The sequence below is a fragment of the Grampus griseus genome (assembly GCF_964374135.1).
Source record: "Grampus griseus genome assembly, chromosome: 7".
Lineage (NCBI taxonomy): Eukaryota > Metazoa > Chordata > Mammalia > Artiodactyla > Delphinidae > Grampus > Grampus griseus.
In genome coordinates, this window is record NC_139001.1 from 63,776,122 (window position 1) to 63,800,244 (window position 24,123).

At 41.7% G+C, this 24,123-nt stretch overlaps 1 protein-coding gene across 3 annotated transcripts in view; it reads left to right on the forward strand.

The window, feature by feature from the left end:
* STK39 (serine/threonine kinase 39) overlaps window positions 1-24,123 on the forward strand; it is a 308,616-nt gene that overhangs the window by 277,237 nt on the left and 7,256 nt on the right. For all 3 annotated transcript variants that reach the window (XM_082658864.1, XM_082658866.1, XM_082658865.1), the window contains one exon: window positions 18,757-18,821. In XM_082658864.1, the coding sequence (XP_082514990.1) occupies window positions 18,757-18,821 (65 nt within the window). The remainder of the gene's footprint in view (window positions 1-18,756; window positions 18,822-24,123) is intronic.

Here is a 24,123-nt window from a genome sequence, read left to right on the forward strand (position 1 = left end):
AGTATTCCCTGGGTGGTTTAGTTGCAGAATGCTCTTTGATTGTGAAAACATCAGGATCTCAGCCAGCTGGGGTTACCTCTGCCGTGCCCTTCCCAGGACCTGATTAGAAGTTCAGTGATCATCTCCTTAATGGTCTGTTCTACTAAATGACTGGACAGTCATGAACAAAATACACCAGTAAGAAAGAGAAATATTATTTACCTTTTGCCTCAGGATTAGCATGTCATATTTTTCTCATGCATGCTCTGCTGCCGTAGAAATTTCTATGAAGAGTGAGAGTTTACAAAGGCTGCAGTCTGTACGACCTTTCTCTTCTCACAGTTGGCTAATCTAAGTCTATTAACCCTCTTCTTCATGTCCTAAAAGTATAGGATTATGATAAGCCCGGGGAAGGGAAAGGGAACAGAGGGCTTGTAGTAAAACTACAGTGAGGCTGGGAACTGCATTGTCTTTGCTTGCGGCCCCGTGCCCGCCGTGCCCCCCTTCCCCCCCTCGCCCCCAACCCTGGTCTTTTGAACCTGGAATCGACTTTCATTGCATCTCGCAGCATTTCATTCGATTTCTTCCAGTGGGTAGGAAAAGCCAGGCCTGCCCAGAGTGAATGAGATCTTGCTGCCTTAAACAGCCCCGGAATAAGTAGCACAGACCTGTTCTCCGAGGCTGCACACACAGTCCACAGTCTTGTTTGCTGTTTTCACTGCTGCCAAACATTCTTCTGATTTTTTATTCCTTAGTGCATTATTGATGATCATCCCCAAGTCAGCATCTCTTTTCTGGCTCCTCTTCTGTATTTTGACTGCCTGTGACTCCTCTGAGTCCTCGGTCTCCTTACGGCACTCAGCGTGAGCCCCCGCTCGCGTCCTCTGACAAACGCAAAGACAATCGGAAGCCTTATTTATATGGATAGTAAGCTACCTGCGCTTCATGACCTCACGGTGTTCCTTTCTTGTCTGTTCCCTTGCCAAAAGTGTTTTGTTCGTCTCCCTCCAGTTTTTGTTCCCCAAATCAATGTGATATCTCTTCGGCTTATTTTTTACCTGCTATCTGTCGTAAAAACCTAAATCCATTTGTTGTGCTCAGGTATCTAAGGTTGAAAGACAGCAAGTTGATCTCTTCTCTCTTTATTGGGGACAGGATGGAAATCTGAAATTCAGTTCGTTTTATTATGTTTCATGTACGTGCAAGGAACTTGTGACAGCTGACCCCTTTATAAATGTATAACATCTCTGAAAGGTTGATAATCTTCTCCTTCAGAAGTTCCAATATCATTGCAAGGACCGAAGCAAAAACTTCCGTCGTTGTTTCCCAGATTGCTTTGGGTTGCTGTTTTTAAGCATAAGAATGATTTAGTCCCCCTTCAGTCCTTAGAGACCCAGCACATCCTTCCTGCGGGCTGTCTTACTTCCCCTGGCATTCTTTCAAATAATTTCTGATAACAGCAACAAAAAGTATCTTTTTGATAATTATCTCGACTGGGGTTGGCATTAAAAGCAATGTTCCTGAAGCATACATTTAAGATTATCTCTGCTTTCTCCACCCCAAACAGGGTTGGAATGTCTCATAGATCAGTGTATTGTGCAAGCAGGCAGTGCTGGCTGTGCACATTATAACTGGTGAATTCCAGTCTAGAGAAATATTAGTGGTTTAAAGATTTAGAAAGGCTGTGATTATGGACTCTGTGATTTAAGTGTCTGGCATACTCTGTATTTTCTTTCTTCCCCCAAATACTGCATTTTATTTAATGAATAAGACAGAAGTTCAGGCCCATTATAACAATTTTCAATATAAGGTTGTTTTGAAGCTGTTGGATTTTTACGATATTTTCTTTTTAAAAGTACCTTCTTAGGGATTATAGTAGGTGCTGAACAAATGTCTTGATACCCCAAAGCATGCAATTTAATATTTATTATTGATAATAGTAATGCACTTGTGGAGTCCTTGAGGCTATGTGTTACTATTTAGACAGCCACTGTTCCCCCTAAATTAATGTCATTTATCCACCAAGAATTCAGTAAGGCTGCTGGTTTCATTAAGATGCGCTACCATGGGAGGGAAGCTCAAGGGGGAGGGGATATGGGGATATCTGTATACATATAACTGATTCACTTTGTTATACAGCAGAAACTAACACACCATTGTAAAGCAATTATGCTCTAATAAAGATGTTAAAAAACAAAAAAGGATGCACTACCATGTCATAAAGTTGTAACTGGTGTGCTATGAAAATGGGTAATGAAGAAGGATCAGAACGTCCTTCTGATGGTAGTCAATCTCAGATGTAGGATAAACAACTTCCTCCCAGTCTTGAATGATGTACAGCAATCCTGCCTGAAGAAGAAAGGCCTGGATGCCCCTTCTCACATCAGGACACGCTGTAAGCTGCTTTTCCACTGACACCTTTATTCATACAGTATTGTGGTAAAACAAACAAATGTACAAACAAAAAATTCCGAACTTCCTCCACCGAAGATTTCTTTTCCCACTCCTGTTTATTTTTTATCTGTTTATAATGATAGCTCTTACTTCTCCATTACCCTGGTGGTAAGAGAACAATATCAGGAAAGAAAAATGAATTCCCTCATAGGGGGTTTCTTATCTGTCCAATTAGGGCAACTAACATAGCGAGATACGGTGATTTCTCAATTAATGAATCGTCTGGAGGAAAAAAGCTCCTCTACGTAAGATTAGTTGCGTTAAAACCCACATCCCTTGCACACAGGCATCTTAGAATATATGAGGCAGAGCTGCCTGCGCGAGAGTACTAAAGTCGGGTATTTTAATGCCCACTTCAATTTCTCTTAACCCAGACAGTGTACTTTATTTATGAACCTCTTTCGCAGTCTATGTGAGAACATCAGTTTCCATGAGCAGTAAATGTGAACACTGCTGTACATGTATAAAGCTTTTCATTTAAAAATGCATTAAAAAGTTGACATATTTAATGATATTTTCAGTTCTAATCAGCGTGTATCACATGCCTGTTAAAATATTTTTCCTTTTACAAAGCCAAACCCAAAGTTTGTATTTCTCCAGACTTTCATAAATAATGAGTGAGTACAGTTAACATCGTTATTACCTGGTGTCATGTTTAAAACCTTGTTCCTACAAGATGAAGTCCACACTCCTTGGTGGACCAGGCGTAGACGACTGGCCCCTGCCAGCTCCTCACCTGTGTCTCCCCTCGTCCCTCAGCCCAGGCTCCCTCCGGGGCACTGGACCACTGCAGTTCGGCGCTCAGCCTTGCTGTGCTCCCTCCCGCCTCTCACGTGCTCTTCCTCTGCCTGGAATGCTCCCGGTCACCTGGCAAACTCCTCCTCTTCTTTCAAGTATCACCTCTTCCTAGAATCCTGCCCAGAACTCTCCAGGCAGTTGGCCTCTGTGCCGTCCTTGCTCTGTATTCCTCCCCGGCCAGCAGCACTCATGTAGCCATTCCTTTATGAATCTGCCCATACACTAAGCAAGGCAAGGTCTGCATTACTCTAGTCTGTACCTCCCCCAAATCTAGCAGGAACACCAGCTTGGGGCACACACTTTTGTAAGAATGAGTTTACTAGCAGTGCTTATGGTATACAGGCTGGAACACACACCTGCTTTTAAAAAGTCTCGGATTTTAATAGGCAGTAACTTGAATGTTCTCATCCCCAGCTTCTCACACTCCGTGCCCTCCCCCCGCAGCCTTTGCCCTACAACACAGAGGAGCTGAGTTCTCAATAGCCTGTCTCCTCGTGAGCTACTTTCTGATGATGAAATATACATCTGAAGGATCTTTGAGTTAGTACTGCTGCTCCCCCCTCCCCCCTCGAGACTCTGGAGGGTTGAAAACAGCAGAAATTAGAGTCCAGAAGGCTCTGAGCTTTCAAGTTGGGATGGGAGCAGGCGCAGGAAAGTAGGAGAACATAGTCCAAGTCGCGTATTATGGTTCAGGGAGAGGAGACCTCTGGGCGTTAGGCTACATATCTAGCATAATTAGAAGGTGGGATAAGTGTGAGCTGTCATACCCAGCCTCCAGCATCTGGGAGACCTAATTTAGGAGGCAGGGACGGGGATGTCTCAAGTTCAGTGTACTATAATCAGAAGGTACACTTGAGGGCTTCCCTGGTGGCGCAGTGGTTGAGAGTCCGCCTGCCGTTGCAGGGGACACGGGTTCGTGCCCCGGTCCGGGAGGATCCCACATGCCGCGGAGCGGCTGGGCCCGTGAGCCATGGCCACTGAGCCTGCGCATCCGGAGCCTGTGCTCTGCAACGGGAGAGGCCACAACAGTGAGAGGCCCGCGTACCGCAAAAAAAAAAAAAAAAAAAAGGTACACTTGAATGCCTGAACTCCTTATAGGTTTGGTGAAATTTCGGGAACACAGAGGCTTTACCCCTTCCTTCCACAATAAAGGAGAATAATTCCATCTCCACTCATTTCTGATTACCTAACATTTCCTTACTGTGAAATCTGTCCTATCCATAATGAGAAATCAAGGCTCAGATTTAATTGCAGATTCCTAGAAGAGTTAACATGTTATCTTTGAAAAAAATTACGCCACTAGTTTATTTTCATTCATCCCATCATTAGTTATGTGCACCTTCTTTGAGGTAGACCCTGTGCTGGGTATTGGGTGTACAACAGTGAGCTAAACAGACCTTGTCTCTCTCTCTCCATGCCTCCTTGGCCTTTGCCACTTGGGGAGAGGGAAGAGTTTGTTAAGCACCTAATAAGGTCGAAGAGGTGACTTCTGTGGGATGAGATGGTCATGTACAGTGGAAGGGGGAAGGTCTGATACAACAAGCTTTTATAACTTCATCCTGATCAGCTCTGCTTATCTTCTTCATCTTTGTGGGGGGAAAATATCAGCTTCTGAAAAAATACTTTCTAATCATGGCAACCAGGCACTTTCCAATCTTTCCTTTGTTCATTCGTTTAGTGCCTGCTGGGCACTAGGCCCAGTGCCGGGTACTGACTGGAGATCTACAGGTGATTTGACGGTGTCTGCTTCCAGGGAGCCTCAGTCTAGCTCCTTTGTAATAAGTAGGGCGACCATGTCCTTTATTTTTTAGGCTATGGCCTAACCTAGAGTGAAGACCCAGTCAACCCATGAATTGCTTTGATTTCTTATTATTAAAGAAGAAAATTATTCAACCTTGCTCTGTACCTTTCACTGGCTACTAAACCCTTACGTTAAATGCTTTGGAACATACCACAAGTAAAGAAAGAAACCTCAAGAAGTGAAGACAAAAGAGGTATCCGTCTCTGGAGCAGTGCCAGGTGATGTGAACAGAAGGCCGCTCTCTCCTCCTCTGCGTGGGCGGGCCACATGGGTGAGGAATGTTTGTCTTTGGAAGGCTGCCACCACGTTCCAGGCTCAGAGTCCTTCAGATCTCACCGCTGTTTGTGCTCATGCCAGATGGCTCTGCCTCAGTTGGCTGCATTGGCCCATAATTTAAGTAGCATTCCTCCTATCAGTGTGTTTACTGTCTCATTAATTTTAACTTTTCCAAAGCTTTTCCCAGTTCAGAAGCTACTGGGTTAAATCTCAAGCTATGTGCGCCTTATTAATATATGATTATTGGAAAACCTCTTTCTAAAACAGATTAAGGTAAAAGCAAGAGTGACAATGAGAAAAAGTCCTATGAAGTTAAGTGTTTTATTTCCCTTTGGCCTATTTCCTCTGGCTGATGAGAATTTTTCTAAAATGTGTATGATTTTACAAGGTTGTAAAGACAGCTTAAAGACGTACACAGACTTAGGTTGTACAGACTTATTTCTGTAAGTGTTTTTGTTTTTAATCAAGGGATTATAGGCACTGAGGGAGACACAAATTGTTTTTAGTCTTACACACATTGGAGAGCAGTCGCCCTTTTGTCTTAGTTTGTCCTTAGTTAATACTTGCTGTGTTACAAGTCTTCCCTCCACGGTGGCTGTGAGATTGTCATCAGAATCCCAGAGTATGTTTTGCCTTCGTGCTTTATACACACGTAGTCTTGTTAATATTTCCAGAATGTGCTCCTGGGTGTAAGACTCTTCTCTTGGAATCCAGACATCTAGGTAATTCAGTAAAACCTTTTTGCTGTAGACCTGGAAAGGCTTTTCTTGATGCCTCTAGAAATCAAAGTTGGATGAATTTCCTGTGTCTTCTGCCTTCCATGGTATGATCATTTCCTTCTTTCCTTTAATTCAACTCAGACTTAACGACCTACACATTAAAAAAAATCCCTAGTGGAAGAGGGCTGAGGTTTCTGCACTGTACAGGAAGCTCTAGATTTTCCAAGACGTGGGCTGGTACTGCCTGCGCTCTGATACCTGTATAAATGCTTTTTATTCATTTACTGGATGATCTAGAAGAAGATCTGATAGACACTCTGCATATCTTACCTCTCAGATGAAGAAATGCCTATGGTTCCTCAACAAAGGCTTTTGATTCTTTTTAGAAAAAGCCTTCCTTCGACTTAACCCGGAAAAGCCACACTTGTATTTGTGGAACTCCTAAATACTTTCATTGTCAGAAAGTGGCTGTAACACAACTTCACTAAATATGTACAATTTAAAACTACAGTGAGATTTCACTACACATTAATTAGAATGGCTAAAATTAAAATGACCGATCATACTAAGTGTTGACAAGTGTGTAAGAAATTGGATCTCTCATCTGCTGGTGGGAATACAGAAGTGGCACAATCACCTTCCGCAACATTTTGGCAACCGCTTTAAAAGTTAAACATATATCTACCATGTGATTTAGCCTTTCTACTCCTAGGTGTCTGCCCAAGTGAAAGGAGAAAGTATGTCTCTACAAAGACTTGTATTTGAATGTTGATGACGGCTTTATTTGTAACAGCAAACCCTGGAAACAGTCCTAATGTTCATCAAGAAGTGAATGCATAAACAAACTTCCATATACTCATACAATGGAATACTTCTTAGCAATAAAAAGGAAAGAACTTTTGATACCGCTGCAACATGGACGGATTTCAAAATAATGATGATTATTTCATAACAAAATGAGTACATACTCTAAGACTCCACTGGAATGAAATTTTAGAAAATGCAAACAGCGCGTTTACCGTGACAGAAAACAGAATAGTGGTTTCCTGGAGAGAATCAAAAGAGGGGAAGGTGGGGAGAATCATAAAGGGTCTGAGGAAGTTTTGGAGTGTGACGAACATGTTCGTTATCCTGCTTGTGGTGATAGTTTTACTGGCGTATACATGTGTCAAAACTTACCACGTTGTACTCTTTAAATATGTGCAGTTTATTGTATGTCAGTTATACTTCAGCAAGGCTGTTATAAAGAGAAACAAAAGGCCCCACCTCCAAGCTGCCTGCGTTAGTGTAAGAAAAGATGGTAGTAAGCATTTGGAACAGTGATTATTAAGGTTATAAAGGACATGACCCCATAAGAATCTGGTAAAAGGTAAACACCCTTTCTCCAGTAATGTAGTCACAAAATTTTGCCTACAGTTTAAAGGGGTCCACGACTAAAAGCCCCAGGTTAAGACACCTATCGAATTCTTCCTATTTTGGGAAGAACTAAAGCACTTCCCAACAACTGTGTCTCCTAAGCAATAATCCTCTTTTCTTTTCCAAAGCAAATAAATTAATTCTTACCTTCATCTCAGATGAATGCTGGGTATTCTTGGCAAGCACGACTGTAAAGTTTAGCTGTTCTTCACGGTTAACTATAAACGTACTGGCACGTGACCTCCACCAGCTGAATGAGGCTGCAGTTTCATTGATGGTACCATTTCATTGCTTTCAAAATGAACAATAATAACAATGCTTATTGGACACTTTCATTACCATGCTGTTGTCCAGTTCAGAAAACTCTACCTTAGGCACAGTAAAGGAAATTCAGGATAAAAATGCCAATTTTATTATTATATTTTAGAGGACACATTGAATACCAGCCACTTGAGCTATTCCATACTGTTTCAGACTTTCCCATTACGCCAAGATAATAGTAACAAGCTGGAATTTGCCCAAACCTTAAGGAGGACGGCAAGGGTATTTCTGTTTCTTTTATATCCTGTAATCCCTTCCTGCTATATGTAAGTAACACTAATACTCAGCTCTGTTCAAAATTTTGACCTCAAAGGTTGCTTGCTTATAGTACCTGTAACATTCCTAAAATCTCTTCCAACTACTGCTTTTTCTCATCATCCAGGATCCTGATTCTGAGCTAAATGCAAAGAAAAATGTCGTATGACACACTGATTTCCCCCCTTTCCTTGAACATTTTATTTATCGTTTGTACTGTCTTAAAATTTCGTTAATGAAAACGCCTTCTAAGGTGATCTTACCATGTCTGTCCGTGCGTGGAGTCTTAAGGTTTCCCAGGGAAAAGACTCAGAGGCATAGGTTTGCATGCAGGTGGTTTTTCGAGGAGTGCTTTCATGATTGACATCTGTGAGGGCGTAAAGGAAGTAGAATTTTGCAGATGGAGGAATTAAAACTAGGATTCAACCACAGCCAAAGCCTCCGCTAATCCCATGAGGAGCTTTGGATCTGAGCTGACTCTTGCGATTGTCCTGCCTCGAGGCACCAGGGCCTTTTCTGCTGTCGTGGGCAGTCACTGATGCGGGCAGCGTTTGGGGAGAGGGCAAAGACTCGGGGTGAGATAGTACTCTTTGGCAAAGGGAATTCCCAAAGAGGGGCGAGGCTGAGGGTCATGAGCCACCAATAACCCCCGCAGATAGGAGGACAGTTGCCTCATTCCTAACGAGAAGATCTGGACAGCACAAAATAGTATTCACTCTGTTCTGCACTGGCGCTGCGTGGACCCACCTGGGAATCATTCCTCCAGGAGTGCTTGGTCTCATTTCCTGGGGGAGAGCTGAAACAGGGAAGGTTAGTGGTGTGACTTTTAGTCCCCACTGTGGCAGCTGGTCTTGAGGTCACAGTGATACTCACCACGTCCATCCTCTACTACCCACTGTAGATTTTCTTTGTCTGGGGACCCCCTATGCTAGTCTGGCTGGTTTACCTGGAGAGTGACCTAGACTCTCCTCTCTGGAAAAAATGAATGCAAAACGGCCAATCTTGGTGGTTCCTTGTAGATGAAATGGGGTGGAGGTAGCAGAGATGAAAAGAAGTAAACCGTTGCACATCTGTATTAATGGCAAAACTGTAGGAAATTGCGGATGGCTTAGACGTAACAGATGACAGAAATAGGTCAAGATAAATCCTGGGTTCCAGTTCAAGATGTTGACACAGGAGGATCCTGAACTCACCTCCTCCCCACAGACACACTGAATCTGTAGCCACCTGTGGAACAATTTCCGCTGAAAGAAACCCCAAAATTAGCTGAGCGACTGCTTCATATCAGGCAAATGAGAAAAATCCACATTGAAATGGGTAGAAGGGGTGGAGACACAATTTTGCCATGACCCACATTGGGAGGGGACTGAACTCCAAGCTTCTCCCTGAGGAGCAGAGGGTTTGAACCCCACACTTGGCACCCCAGATTTTAAGACCCGCTCCTGAGAGATGAGCCCCCAGACCATCTAGCTTTGAAAGGCTGGTGTCTGCAAGACACACAAGACTATAGTGGACTGAGAAACAGTTGTCAGAGGGCTTACGGGACTCACCGTGGCTACAGCCAGGGCCCAGCATGTGATAATGGATGTTAACTAGACCCCTTGTGGCGATGATTTCATAATATATACATACATCGAAATAATACCTTGTACACCTGAAGCTAATATAGTACTATATGTCAATTATATCTCAATTTTTTTAAAGATGGCTAATCTTTATTATAGTTGATTTACAATCTTGTGTTAATTTTTGCTGTACAGCAAAGTGATTCAGTTAAACATATATATAAACATTCGTTTTATATTCTTTTCCATCACGGTTTATCACAGGATATTGAGTATAGTTCCCTGTGCTATATAGTACGACCTTGTTGTTTATCCATTCTATATACAATAGTTTGCATCTGTTAATCCCAAACTCCCGGTCTATCCCTCTCCCACTCCACCCCCCATCCCTTGGCAACCACAAGTCTGTTTTCTATATCTGTGAGTCTGTTTGTTTTGTAGATAGGTTCATTTGCACCATATTTTAGTTTCCACGTATAAGTAATATCATATGGTATTTGTCTTTCTCATTCTGACTGACTTAGTGTGACAGTCTCTAAGTCCATCCATGTTGCTGCAAATGGCATTATTTCATTCTTTTTTTTAGATTTTCATTGGCGTATAGTTGATTTACAATGTTGTGTTAGTTTCAGGTGTATAGCAAAGTCAATCAGTTATACATATATCCACTTTTTCTTTTTAGATTCTTTTCCCATATAGGCCATTATAGAATATTGAGTAGAGCTCCCTGTGCTCTACAGCAGGTTCTTATTAGTTATCTATTTTATATATAGTAGTTTGTGTATGTCAGTCCCAATCTCCCAATTTATCACTCCCTCCCCTTATCCCCTGGTAACTATAAGTTTGTTTTCTACATCCGTGTTTCTACTTCTGTTTTGTAAATAAGTTCATTTGTACCTTTTTTTTTTTTAGATTTCACGTATAAGTGATATCATATATTTGTCTTTCTGTGTCTGACTCAACTTCACTCAGTATGACAATCTCTGGGTCCATCCATGTTGCTGCAAATGGCATTATTTTGTTCTTTTTTATGGCTGAGTAGTATTCCGTTGTATATATGTACCATATCTTCTTTATCCATTCATCTGTCAATGGACATTTGTTTCCATGTCTTGGCTCTTGAGAATAGTGCTGCAATGAACATAGGGGTGCATGTATCTTTTTGAATTACAGTTTTGTCCAGATATGTGCCCAGGAGTGGGATTGCTGGATCATTTGGTAGTTCTATTCTTAGTTTTTCAAGGACCCTCCATACCGTTTTCCATAGTGGCTGCACCAGCTTACATTCCCACCAACGGTGTGGGAAGGTTCCCTTTTCTCCACACCCTCTCCAGCATTTGTTATCTGTAGACTTTGATGATGGCCATTCTGACTGCTGTGAGGTGGTACTTCACTGTAGTTTTGATTTGCTTTTCTCTAATAATTAGTGATTGAGCATCTTTTCATGTGCCTGTTAACAACCAGTCTTCAAAGTCATGGTTGCCTAGGATACTCGGTATTCATTTGAGATGAGCCAAGAGTTAATTGATTTGCTTTGGTAAAATAAACTAGATTATTTCAGGAGACACATTTGTAGAACTTCTTCTAAGATATGAATAATTCTTCTATAAAAGGATATTAACCTGGGGTTTTTAGAATCTTAGAACCCTCTATATTGACACTATGTGGCAGGCAGTAGCAACATAGCAGTGAACAGACAGAGTTCCTGGACTCATGAAGCTTATGTGCCTCGTGCGGGGATAAGTGAAAAGCCATATCCAAAACGTCATAAATATATAGCATGTCTGGTGATGATAAGTGCTATGAAAAAACTTCTGGGTAAAGAAGTAGAGAGTGCAGCTGTGGAGGGGTGTTGATAGGGTGGCCAGAGACATGTGAGCAGCAACTTGGAAGGGAGAGCCATGGAGAAGCAGCGTTTCTGGCAGAGGGAATGGCAGGTACAGAGGGTCGCCGGTGGAAGCCTGCTTTGAACACTCAAGGAGCAGCACAGAGGCTATTGTGGCTGGAGTAGGGGCAGCCAGAAAGAATGGTGAGGGATGAGGTCAGACATGGACCAGGAGACTTGCTCATTGTAGAGACTGTGGTTTTTAGTCTGAGCTGCACCGCTGGCAGGGGGCTTTGAAAAGAGAAGTCACGTGGTCTTATTATATGTTAGAAGGCTCATCGGACTGCTGGGTGGAGGCCAGACTTGAGGGACTGGGATGGGAGCAGGGAGACGATAGGTGATTGTACGAATCTCGACAGGATGATGGTGGCTATACTTGTGTCGTAGCAGTGGAGGTGGTGAGAAATCGTCAGTTTCTGTGTATGTGGATATATGTCACACACACATATATGTCAAAGGTAAACCTTTTGCAGAGGTGGGTAAGATTTTGCCTGGGTTATCAAAGAGTTTAGTGGGGAAATCAGGTCTATAACAGATAATTTCAGCACACAGTGGTAGAGGTGTAGAGGAGAATGGGGGTTACAGAACCCTTCCTGGGGAAATTCGGGGTAGGAAATGACAAAAAGTAAACCAGGGAGGTAGGACCATAGAGGGTCTGTTGGACCACATTAAGAACTTGAGCTTTATCCCAGAGTTGATGGGAACAGTTAAACAGTATTACCTAAGGAGGCAACACGTTCCAATTTATGACTTAAATTCTCCAGGTAACTCAGGTGTGAGAAACAGGGCTCTTGAGAAGTTTAGACTGAAAGCAAGGAAACCGGTTAAGATTCACAGTTGTCCAGGGTAGAGGCAATAAGCTAATGTTTATTATGTACTTGCTATAAATCAAACACTGTTCTAAGAACTTTGTTACTAACTTAATCCTCAAAACAACGCTATCAGGTAGGCACCATTAATATCCACATTTTACAGATGCATAACTTCAAGCACGAAGAGGCTAAGGAAACTTGCCCAAGTTCGTGGGCCACACAGCTCTCAGAAGGAGGATTTGAACACAGGCAGTCTGGCTGGAGAATTCAGGCTGTTGCACACTGTGCTACACTGCATCTCCTGAAGATAAGCGCCAGAGATTAGGGGGAAATAAAAGGGCAAATCTCTTTTATTTTGTCCCAAACTGAATTGTTAATTAGCCCTAATTTTGCATTAGTGTTATAGCCGTATCCATAAGAAACTCACTCTCCTAGCCTCTCCTTTTCTCCTTAGAGCTTGGATTCTCTTTTGGCACCCATGTCTCTTTTTTCGCAATTTCATGCTGCCTTTCTGCACCAATGCAACCTACAGGGTGTGTCTTTGAGTAAAACACATTGTGACATTATCGTCGTCAGGTAACCCAGGTCTACGCTTTTGTCTCACCTTAGAATTTCTTACTAGGGGAATACATCAGCCTTGGGGTTCATTTGGTGTGCTTTTCCCCACAGCTTTTGTCTGAGAAGAGCTCAAATTAAATTCAGTCACCTCCATGAGAACATCAGTACCATATGAGATTGTTGTGAAATACGCTGGTACGTAGGGAGAAAAGTGTATCTTTTGAATGATCACTCAGAATACAAACACAAACTGTAAATAGTCATTATCTAAATGTTACTTTTCCTAACTGTCAAAATGTGCAGAATTGGAGTAGTACAGGGAGACTGTAGAGAAAACAGTGTCTGCAGAACGCCTGACTTAGTTGGCCAGAGAAATGTCCCCTCTGCTGCCTGGCCTCTGGTAGCTTACCCCTGGGAGACTCTTTATTTCCTTCTCTGTTTAGATTCAGGAGGGTATTGAGCATCACCATCTTGTTCCATGTGGTTGTTAATGATATTATTACAGCTTCATAAAGGGCAGTACTTACGGTACATTAGGTCAAATGTTATCCAAAAGAGCAAACAGAGACTTCCAGCCCTGACAGAGATTCAAGCCTGAAGTGTGATGCAGGGACACAAAAATAGCAAGAAACAGGGCTTCCCTGGTGGCGCAGTGGTTGAGAGTCCGCCTGCCGATGCAGGGGACACGGGTTCGTGCCCCGGTCCGGGAGGATCCCACATGCCGCGGAGCGGCTGGGCCCGTGAGCCATGGCCTCTGAGCCTGCGCGTCCGGAGCCTGTGCTCCGCAAAGGGAGAGGCCACAACAGTGAGAGGCCTGCGTACCGAAAAAAAAAAAAAAAGCAAGAAATAGATGGCTCACACAAAGGTATCATGTACTCCCAGTGGTAGGGCAAGAGGGCCACAATCCCTGGGGCCTTAGTGAGTGTCACCTGTGTCCTGTGTGGTCAAGAGACAGAGAAAGCACCGAGAGCAAAGACAGTGGGCTGTGGAGCACGGAAGGGACAAGTTCAAGGAATAACACAGAGCCTGCATCAGAAACTAGGGGAATGAGTTTTTTTTTTAACATCTTTATTGGAGTATAATTGCTTTAAAATAGTGTGTTAGTTTCTGCTTTACAACAAAGTGAATCAGTTATACATATACATATGTTCCCATATCTCTTCCCTCTTGCGTCTCCCTCCCTCCCACCCTCCCTATCCCACCCTTCTAGGTGGTCACAAACCACCTAGCTGATCTCCCTGTGCCATGCGGCTGCTTCCCACTAGCTATCTACCTTATGTTTGGTAGTGTATATATATGTCCATGCCTCTCTCTCGCTTTGTCACAGCTTACCCTTTCCCCTCCCCATATCCTCAAGTCCATGCTCTAGTAGGTCTGTGTCTTTATTCCCGTCCTACCCCTAGGCTCTTCATGACATTTTTTTTTCTTAGATTCCACATATATGTGTTAGCATACGGTATTTGATTTTCTCCTTCTGACTTCACTCTGTATGACAGACTCCAAGTCCATCCACCTCACTACAAATAACTCAATTTCATTTCTTTTTATGGCTGAGTAATATTCCATTGTATATATGTGCCACATCTTCTTTATCCATCAGATGATGGACACTCAAGTTGCTTCCATGTCCTTGCTATTGTAAACAGAGCTGCAATGAACATTTTGGTACATGACTCTTTTTGAATTATGGTTTTCTCAGGGTATATGCCCAGTAGTGGGATTGCTGGGTCACACAGTAGTTCTATTTGTAGTTTTTTAAGGAACCTCCATACTGTTCTCCATAGTGGCTGTACCAATTCACATTCCCACCAACAGTGCAAGAGGGTTCCCTTTTCTCCACACCCTCTCCAGCATTTATTGTTTACAGATTTTTTGATGATGACCATTCTGACCGGTGTGAGATGATATCTCATTGTAGTTTTGATTTGCATTTCTCTAATGATTAATGATGTTGAGCATCTTTCATGTGTTTGTTGACAATTTGTATATCTTCTTTGGAGAAATGTCTACTTAGGTCTTCTGCCCATTTTTGGATTGGGTTGTTTGTTCTTTTGTTATTGAGCTGCGTGAGCTGCTTGTAAATTTTGGAGATTAATCCTTTGTCAGTTGCGTCATTTGCAAATATTTTCTCCCATTCTGAGGGTTGTCTTTTGGTCTTGTTTATGGTTTCCTTTGCTGTGCAAAAGCTTTGAAGTTTCATTAGGTCCCATTTGTTTATTTTTGTTTTTATTTCCATTTCTCTAGGAGGTGGGTCAAAAAGGATCTTGCTGTGATTTATGTCATAGAGTGTTCTGCCTATGTTTTCCTCTAAGAGTTTGATAGTGTCTGGCCTTACATTTAGGTCTTTAATCCATTTTGAGTTTATTTTTGTGTATGGTGTTAGGGAGTGTTCTAATTTCATTCTTTTACATGGAGCTGTCCAGTTTTCCCAGCACCACTTATTGAAGAGGCTGTCTTTTCTCCACTGTATATTCTTGCCTCCTTTATCAAAGATAAGGTGACCGTATGTGCGTGGGTTTATCTCTGGGCTTTCTATCCTGTTCCATTGATCTATCTTTCTGTTTTTGTGCCAGTACCATACTGTCTTGATTACTGTAGCTTTGTAGTATAGTCTGAAGTCAGGGAGCCTGATTCCTCCAGCTCCATTTTTCATTCTCAAGATTGCTTTGGCTATTTGGGGTCTTTTGTGTTTCCATACAAATTGTGAAACTTTTTGTTCTAGGTGTAAAAAATGCCAGTGGTAGTTTGATAGGAACTGCATTGAATCTGTAGATTGCTTTGGGTAGTAGAAACATTTTCACAATGTCGGTTCTTCCAATCCAAGAACGTGGTATATCTCTCCATCTATTTTTATCATCTTTAATTTCTTTCATCAGTGTCTTATAATTTTCTGCATACAGGTCTTTTGTCTCTTTAGGTAGGTTTATTCCTAGATATTTTATTCTTTTTGTTGCAGTGGTAGATGGGAGTGTTTTCTTAATTTCAGAGTTTTCATCATTAGTGTATAGGAATGCAAGACATTTCTGTGCATTAATTTTGTATCCTGCAACTGTACCAGATTCATTGATTAGCTCTAGTAGTTTTCTGGTAGCATCCTTAGGATTCCCTATGTATAGTATCATGTCATCTGCAAACAGTGACAGCTTTACTTCTTCTTTTCCAATTTGGATTCCCTTTATTTTTCTTCTCTGATTGCTGTGGCTAGAACTTCCAAAACTATGTTGAATAAAGGGGAATGAGTTTTATTTGGGAAAGCCAGGAGGGATCAGAAATGACTTGATGGCCACTGAGTAAGCAGGGTTCAGAAGCCCCATAATTTATTTTTGGAAACTAGGGTATCTTAAAACATTAAGCATATACTTGAGGAGCTCTAAATTAACAGCCAGCCCTACCCAGCCCTTCCTTCTCAGCTCACGTTCTGGGTAAGGAGCGTTTTAATTTAGAAATCCGGGTGCAGTCAGGAGAAGGGAGGAAACAGTGACACCCATCTTTTTCAATGAGCATTGCTACTAGAAGAGAAGTTAGCATCACCCTGAATTTTATGTGACATCAGTTAAATGAAGGTATTTTGTAGCACTTTATAACAAATTAGAATCAACGAAATTGAAAATAAGCGTAGCACCTGGGATGAGTAATCGGGTAAGTGGCCAGTTTTGCTATTTTTGCTTTGAGCTGAAGACAGAATTTGAATTTCTAATGTCCCCCGAGGTGTAGGGTTCACAGTTTGGGGACATGGTTTCTGGGATGACTGTTTAAGATGCCAGCAGGTCATTGTTGCCCTCCAGGCTACAACTTGCTTGTAGCCATGTTCCTTAGAAATTGGCCCTACCACAGATGCGTGTCCACCAGAGAGAGGGTTGTGAATTAGTGTAGGACGCAGCTCTGCTTTGGGTGGAACGTTAAAGAGCAGACTGGAAATAGATGACCAGAACAAGGCAGTACGTCATCCACATTTATGGGGAGACTCTAATGAAAGAACTGAAATTCATGTGAAGACTTTACGGCCACTCGTGAAATCAGCCCAAATCCAAGGAACTATTAGAACACTTTCATGCTTTAAGAAAAGGGTGACTCTGCTCAGTTGCTGCAATTTTCGTATAGTCAGAATGCCCTGACACCATCAGTACTGGCTTTAGTGGCCAGGATTTTACAGCAGAGCTTTTCACTCCATGAGCCAATGTTTCTTGTGTAGACTACTAGATGATTTTAGTATCTGAGATAAGTTCAGGAAACTGTGGAGGAGGCCAAAAGAAGATTGAGGTTGGTGGCCCAGAGTCTGTACATGATGTGTGTAAGTTTGCTGCATGGGCAAAATCGAGGGAGAGAAAAAGATGAGTGGGGGAGACGGGTGTTAACAAAAATGAAACTTTGTTACTAAGATTGGAAGTATTAAGAGGGCAACAGATGAAGATAAAATGGTGCTTGTAATTGTGGTTTATGAAGAGGAACAGGCCAGGGCTTCCCCTGGTGGCACAGTGGCTAAGAGTCTGCCTGCCAATGCAGGGGACACGGGTTTGAGCCCTGGTCTGGGAAGATCCCACGTTGTTGCAGAGCAACTAAGCCCGTGTGCCACAGCTACTGAGCCCGTGTGCCACAACTACTGAAGCCCGTGTGCTGCAGTGAAGAGTAGCCCCCCCTCGCTGCAACTAGAGAAAAGCCCATGCAGCAACAGACCCAACACAGCCAAAGATAAAATAAATAAAATAAATTTTAAAAATTAAAAAAAAGAGAAACAGGCTATATTGAATATATAATTTTTTTCCCTCCACAGCAGATGGATTAAATGAAACTAATCTGCCGAGAAATTCTTGTGTCTAGGTTGTTTTCAGTCAACCTTAGAGAAAAATAAAATTTGCACAGATTTCTTTCTACTTACAAACTTGCTACTTGAAACACTCTTCTCAAAATATTTATATGTTTACTGTTTTCTCCTAAATTGGTTTTCTTTTTCCTTAAAATATTCAGATAACTTTTCAGACGCCTAATTACTGAAGCAGCAGGGGGTTTTCCTCATGAAAAATAAAAATGATGAAGAGGACCTCTCTCCTAATTTCTTCAATGTAGTAACTTCACTTTCTTTGACCAATAGTACTTACCTGACGTTCAGGTTTGGTCGTGGAAAGAGGAAGGTGTTAAATTTCCATCGGCATCGCCTGTTGAGGATTCTGTTCATAAACAGTACCCAAAGCAAGAAAGGCTGACTTCTCTGTGAGAGCCTCAAATACGTCATGGCGCCACAGAGAGCAGGATGGGGTCTCTGATGAATCTGGCCAGTACTAAAAACACAGCTGCACTGTTGAGCTCCAAACGGACAGCCTCTAGTGCTTGACCCTGTTCAGCCAGTTCCTGTGTTGCTCAAGGTGGTACTTCACTGCTTTGACAGATCATCGTGCCCTGAAAGCACTAAAACACATGCCTGAGTCGTAGAGGTTATCCACTGTATTTTGTTGCTTTGATAAAAATGGGTGCAGAGAATTGAGTGAATTTATAGGGACAGGAGTTCGAAATGCTGACCTATTATTTCCAGAGAAATGGGTCGTTGCGATACCCCTCCTCTGTTTTGTACTGCCCTCTCCTGGCTAACAGATCTCTTAATAATGAGTGTTGAGAAAAACCAGGTGGTGGAAACAATGGGGGGCTACTATCATTTCTACTTTCCACTAGAAAGTAATTTCTCATTTTATTGTAGAAAACTTGGGGTCAGTGTATAGTGATTAATTCAGATGTGCTGAAGATGTAGATTGTGGTAGAAAACGTCTTTATGAGAGTAGTTTGGTCATTTGTATGGACTTCGTAATGTCTGTGAAAGAGATGATTTTGCAGGTTATTGCATCATTAGATTTTCTGAATCATTGATGTGAAAATCCAGTTATTGGAAATAATTTGGACACTTTTTCTCCATGTTTGTATTTTACAGTGGCTGCTAATTTACAGAAGATTGTAGATGATCCCAAAGCTTTAAAAACATTGACATTTAAGTTGGTAAGTGGAAAGTTATGGAACGAAGGTAAATATTTCGCCATGCTGTGCCAATAAGGAATAATATCATTATTAACCTGTCCTGTAATTCTGCTGTTGGTTTTGGGGGTGGGCATCCGTTTTTGCATTCGTCATTTACCTGGTCAACATTTGGGAAGATTTTCTGGGGTTTTTTGTTTTGTTTTTTAATTGGAATATAGTTGATCTACAGTGTTGTGTTAGTTTCAGGTATACAGTAAAGTGAATCAGTTATACATATACATATATCTACTTTTTTTTTAATTCTTTCCCCATATAGGTCATTACAGGTTATTGAGTAGAGTTCCCTGTGCTACAGAGTAGGTCCTTATCAGTTATCTGTTTTATATATAGTAGTGTGTATATGTCAATCCCAATCTCGCAATTTATCCCTCCCCTCCCTTTCCCCCCTGATAACCATAAGTTTGTTTTCTACATCTGTGACTCTGTTTTGTAAATAAGTTCATTTGTACCCTTTTTTTATTTTTGGATTCCACATATAAGCGGTATCATATGATATTTGTCTTTCTCTGTCTGACATCACTCAGTATGACAATCTCTAGGTCCATCCACGTTGCTGCAAATGGCATTATTTTGTTCTTTTTTATGGCTTGGGAACAGTTTCTGATCATGACTGGAAAGTTCCTCTTCCATGAGCATAGCTTGTTCTTTTACCATCACATCTTTAATAAGAGTAGCCATTTGAGAAGTCTTGAAGTCTGTACCCTTTTGCTTCCAGTTTGTATGGCAACTTGACCATAAAGACAAAACTAAACTGAGTTTGAAGCAGCACTCTTACTAAAGCTTTCCTGAAGCAAAAGCCAAGTGGTTCTAACGTTTAAAAATTGAGGCCGATTGTTGTAGAAATGGTTTAAGTAATTGGAAGCGATTGTAGAACAGCCCTCTGAAGGCTAGTGAGCAATGACATAACATTTTAACTCCACATTTCAAATCACAGTAACAGGTTCTTGTGGAGAGGAGATATTCCAGCAGTTTTTCTGCACTAGCAGATTTTAAATTAAAGAACTAGAGTAGCCATAGAGATACAGATACTGAGCATTCTGAGGTCCTTGTGAAACTAAGAGATTGTGATCATGGCCAGAAATGGAGAGAAGTCCAAGTAGTCACAAGTGACGATTTTCCTGAAGGTTTTTGCAAGCAGGATGTTAAATGACTCATTTTTTAAATTATAAATTATTCTTATCAAGGGCCAGTCTTGAATGCTGCAAGCAATTTAAGATCTAGATGACCAACACTTTGTTTTGCACAACATACGTTGATGGTCTGTCTGTTTTATTTCTCGTGAAAGTTTAATGGAAAATGTGCATGGCCAGAAAATGCTAAATGATTCGTTACAGCAAATGTTAACCTGGTGCTAATTAACTTTCTGGGTCTTGCTCCTCAGCTAAATTCAGAGGGCCAGGCTGAGTGATAAAAGAAAAACACAAAGATTTTCACAGAAAGAATTTAGCTGAAGAAATTCATTTTGTTTTGATAACAAAAGAACATTTTAGTCAGACAAAGAGTGAGAAATTAACAAACTGAAAAATTCATCTTCTAGCTTGGGGCTCCTCTATCACCTCTATTATGTTTCTAATTCACCTGCATCTTCACAAACATGTTTCACTTATATGAGGATATATGGATGAGAAAGATGACACCCTGTGTCTGCATTTCAAGCCAGTAGTAATGTTTCTTCGGTTTTTTTCTACTGCAAAAAAAGAAGTTACAACATACCACCTCCTGAACATCTTCCCAATTTTGAACATGTAAACCTAGAGATAAGAGATTAAAACTTTTATGCTGGTTTATTCCCATTGTCTCTAAACTCGCCTACCTATAAAATAGGAGTAGCAACCCCAGGCCTTTCATAGTACTGAAGGTTTTGTAAAAACACCCACTATGCTGTCCCTAGATAAACTATACTGTCCCTGTGAAACTAGTTCCCTGGATTCGCTCTCTTGAGTCTGTTCTTCTCATCCCCATTCTCAGCCCCCTAGCGGGATCCTCTTTCCCAAACTGAGCTTCCTGCCTACAACTTGCCAGCCTCCAGGCTCTGTTTACCACACTGGGGCTCTAGCCCGCGTAATTCTTCGTTAATTCCAAAATGCCCCAAATACTCGACTGGCTCTCCACTGTCCTCTTCTGAAACTCAAACCCTGATCATGGCTAAAGGAAGTCCTCCCCGATCAGACTTCCTTTTAGGTCCTGCTCCACCTTTCTTTATCCCCCCATTCACTTCTTCCCCTAGTCCTCTCTCCTCCTATTTTCATCAGCTGACCCTTTGTATGTACTCTTCCCTAAAATACCCTTCTCTCTCAACTTCTCCAGGCCTGCTCGCTGTGTCACCAACACCTAGACACGTTCCAGTTTTCTGCCTTAATTTCACTTCTCCAACAAGCTTTTTTCTGGCATCCGGTCTTGGCCTCGGTGCTCCTCCTGTATTCTCTCCCCGAAAGGTTATATTATATTGAAATTGTGTAGAATCTTATTTGTGTCTCTAATAAGTTCAGAGGCTCCAGGCAGGCAGGGACTTCTGTTGGATTCCCTGCACGTAGTAGGGACTTGATCATAATTAATAAAATATATCAGAACACAAACCTCATTTAGGAAAATTTCTCTCAAAATGCCTTGGCCTTGCCTGCAGAAATAACAAGAATCACTGCTATTTCATGTGCATCCACCGTTTGCGGGCCATTGCGTGAGGTGTTTTACCTACTTCAGCTCAGTTAATTTAGTCCTCACGAGCCTCCAAGATGGTGATGTCGTTGGGTCCATTTTATGTCTTGGGAATCAGAGGCTCTGTGAGGTTAACTTGCCCAGGATCAAGCAGTGCAGAAGCTGGGAATTCAACCCTGATCTAGCATCACGGCCCAGTGCTCAACAACTATTCAGTCTTACAGGCGGGACCTTGCAGCCTTATGGTTTTACAGGTTTCTGTTTGTGGATTCACCTTTTGGATGACTAGACACACTTACACTGGTTGAGACCAGATCTCCTTTGTACCTTAAGCAGAGTGAGTAATATTGGCCTGTCTGGCGCAGGAGACCTGCAGGAGAAGCCGTGCAAGTTTTTCTTTCCCCTTATAGCTTGAGAATGGATTGGAATGTGTGGCATTCTCAGTAAATGGAAATTGATGGCTTTCCCCCCAAAGACAGTTAAAGGTGTTAAATAAAGCCAAACTCAGGAGTGACCTTCTGTTTCTGTCAGTTAACTCTCCATGCATCCCTAGTTAAAACCTGAGAGGGTTTCTTTGTGGCTGTCGGTTGCCAGCCAGTTTGAGACCCATTTGACGGAGCTCATTTGAAGTGCTCCTTGCCTTAATCTTCTGTCGGACACTAATAACATCCTGGTAAAACCACAGAGATCCAATTTGGTTATTTTATTGAAGACTAAAAGATCAAAGTGTTTCGGAAGCATTTTTCCTCCTAAGCGGCTACTGCTTATAGCCCTTTCATCTCTCAGCTGTTTATCATTTTAATCTCAGCGCTTCCTTTGCTTTCTAAAGGAGAATGTAAGGGGCCTGAAAATTATCGAAAGAGTAGTAGTTAGTATTGTGGTTCTTCACCTGGCTGCACAGTGGTTTCACTGAAGGAATGGTGGAGACACTTTAAAAAATTACGAATGCCTGCGTCCCGTTCCACATAGCCTAATTTAATTGTTCTTTGTGGAGTCTGGGCTCTGGGAACTTGGAAGGCGCCCCTGATGATTCCAGTGTTTAGCCGAGGCTGGGAAGCATTCTATTGGTAGATGACTCCTTCTCCAATCTCTTTCCTCTCCCAGCTCCCACCACAATGTAGGCTTGAAAAGGCTTGAAAAGGCCTCAGGCTTGAAAAGGTGTCTCTTATCTTATATATCTGCTTATATAAGAAGGACAGTGGCCTGAGGGGCAAGGATATTGGTTATTTAAAGAAGTACATGTACTTTTTTTCCTCCACCCAATGAGATCTTTAGCTTCCTTTGACAGGTAAGATAGTAAGTGAAGTATGATTTCCGTTGTTGACGTGGCTGGGAGCCGGGAGATCAGTAAACCTTCTTACCACTTTCAACAAAGTGGTTCAGGCATAGGCGGCATTTCAGCTCAAGTACTATGTGCTTTGAGTTTGACATATCAGTATGGTTTTATCGTTGTAAGCCTCAAGGCAAGTCTTCATAAATTTTTTTAAGTCATGCTACCTTGCAGTTTTGTAAAGTAGGTAAGTCTTGGCTGCTTTCAGTGTGGGATTTTTAAAATCGTGTTAGTGAAAATGTAAAATATTTAATTTGTTCTTGAAGAAACAACACAAATTGTAAGTACAGTTGACCCTTGAACAGCATGGGTTTGAACTGCACAAATCCAGTTAGACACGAACTTTTTTCAGTAAACACCTACAACAGTACTAACAACCTGTGATTAGTTGAATTCGCAGATGCAGAGGAACCATGTTTAAGGAGGGCCAAATATAAGTTACATTTGGATTTTCCACTGCTTGGAGGGTTGGAACCCCCAACCCCTGCATTGTTCAAGGGTCAACTGTGCATGTAATTAACATCCAGTTGGTACACATTTACGTGAGCCGTACAGATTTTAGTTTCTGAAGTTTAATCACGTAGATTGCAGATAACTATACTTCAATTGAAAAAACTGCTGATTTCCAAAGTTGTGTTAATGTCTGCTGTACAGCAGAATGATTCAGTTATACACATATAAACATTCTTTTTGAATATTCTTTTCCATTATGGCTTATCATAGGATACTGAATATAGTTCCCTGTGCTATTAGAGTAGGACCTTGTTGTTTATCCACTCTATATATAAAAGCTTACATCTGCTAACCCTAACCTCCCACTCCATCCCTCCCCCAACCCCCTTCCCTGTTGGCAACCACCAGACAATTCTCTACGTCCGTGATTCTGTGTCTGTTTTGTAGGTAGGTTCATTTGTGTCATATTTTAGATTCCACATATAAGTCATATCATATGTTATTTGTCTTTTTCTGACTTCACTTAGTATGATCATCTCTAGTTGCATCCATGTTGCTGCAAATGGCATTATTTCATTCTTTTGTATGGCTGAGTAGTATTCCGTTGTATATATGTACCACATCTTCTTTATCCCTTCATCTGTCCATGGACACTTAGGTTGCTTCCATGTCTTGGCTATTGTGAATAGTGGTGCTATGAACATAGGGGTGCATGTATCTTTTTGGATTAGAGTTTTGTCCAGATATGTGCCCGGGAGTGGGGTTGCTAGATCGTATGGTAGCTCTATTTTTAGTTTTCTGAGGATCCCCATACTGTTCTCCATA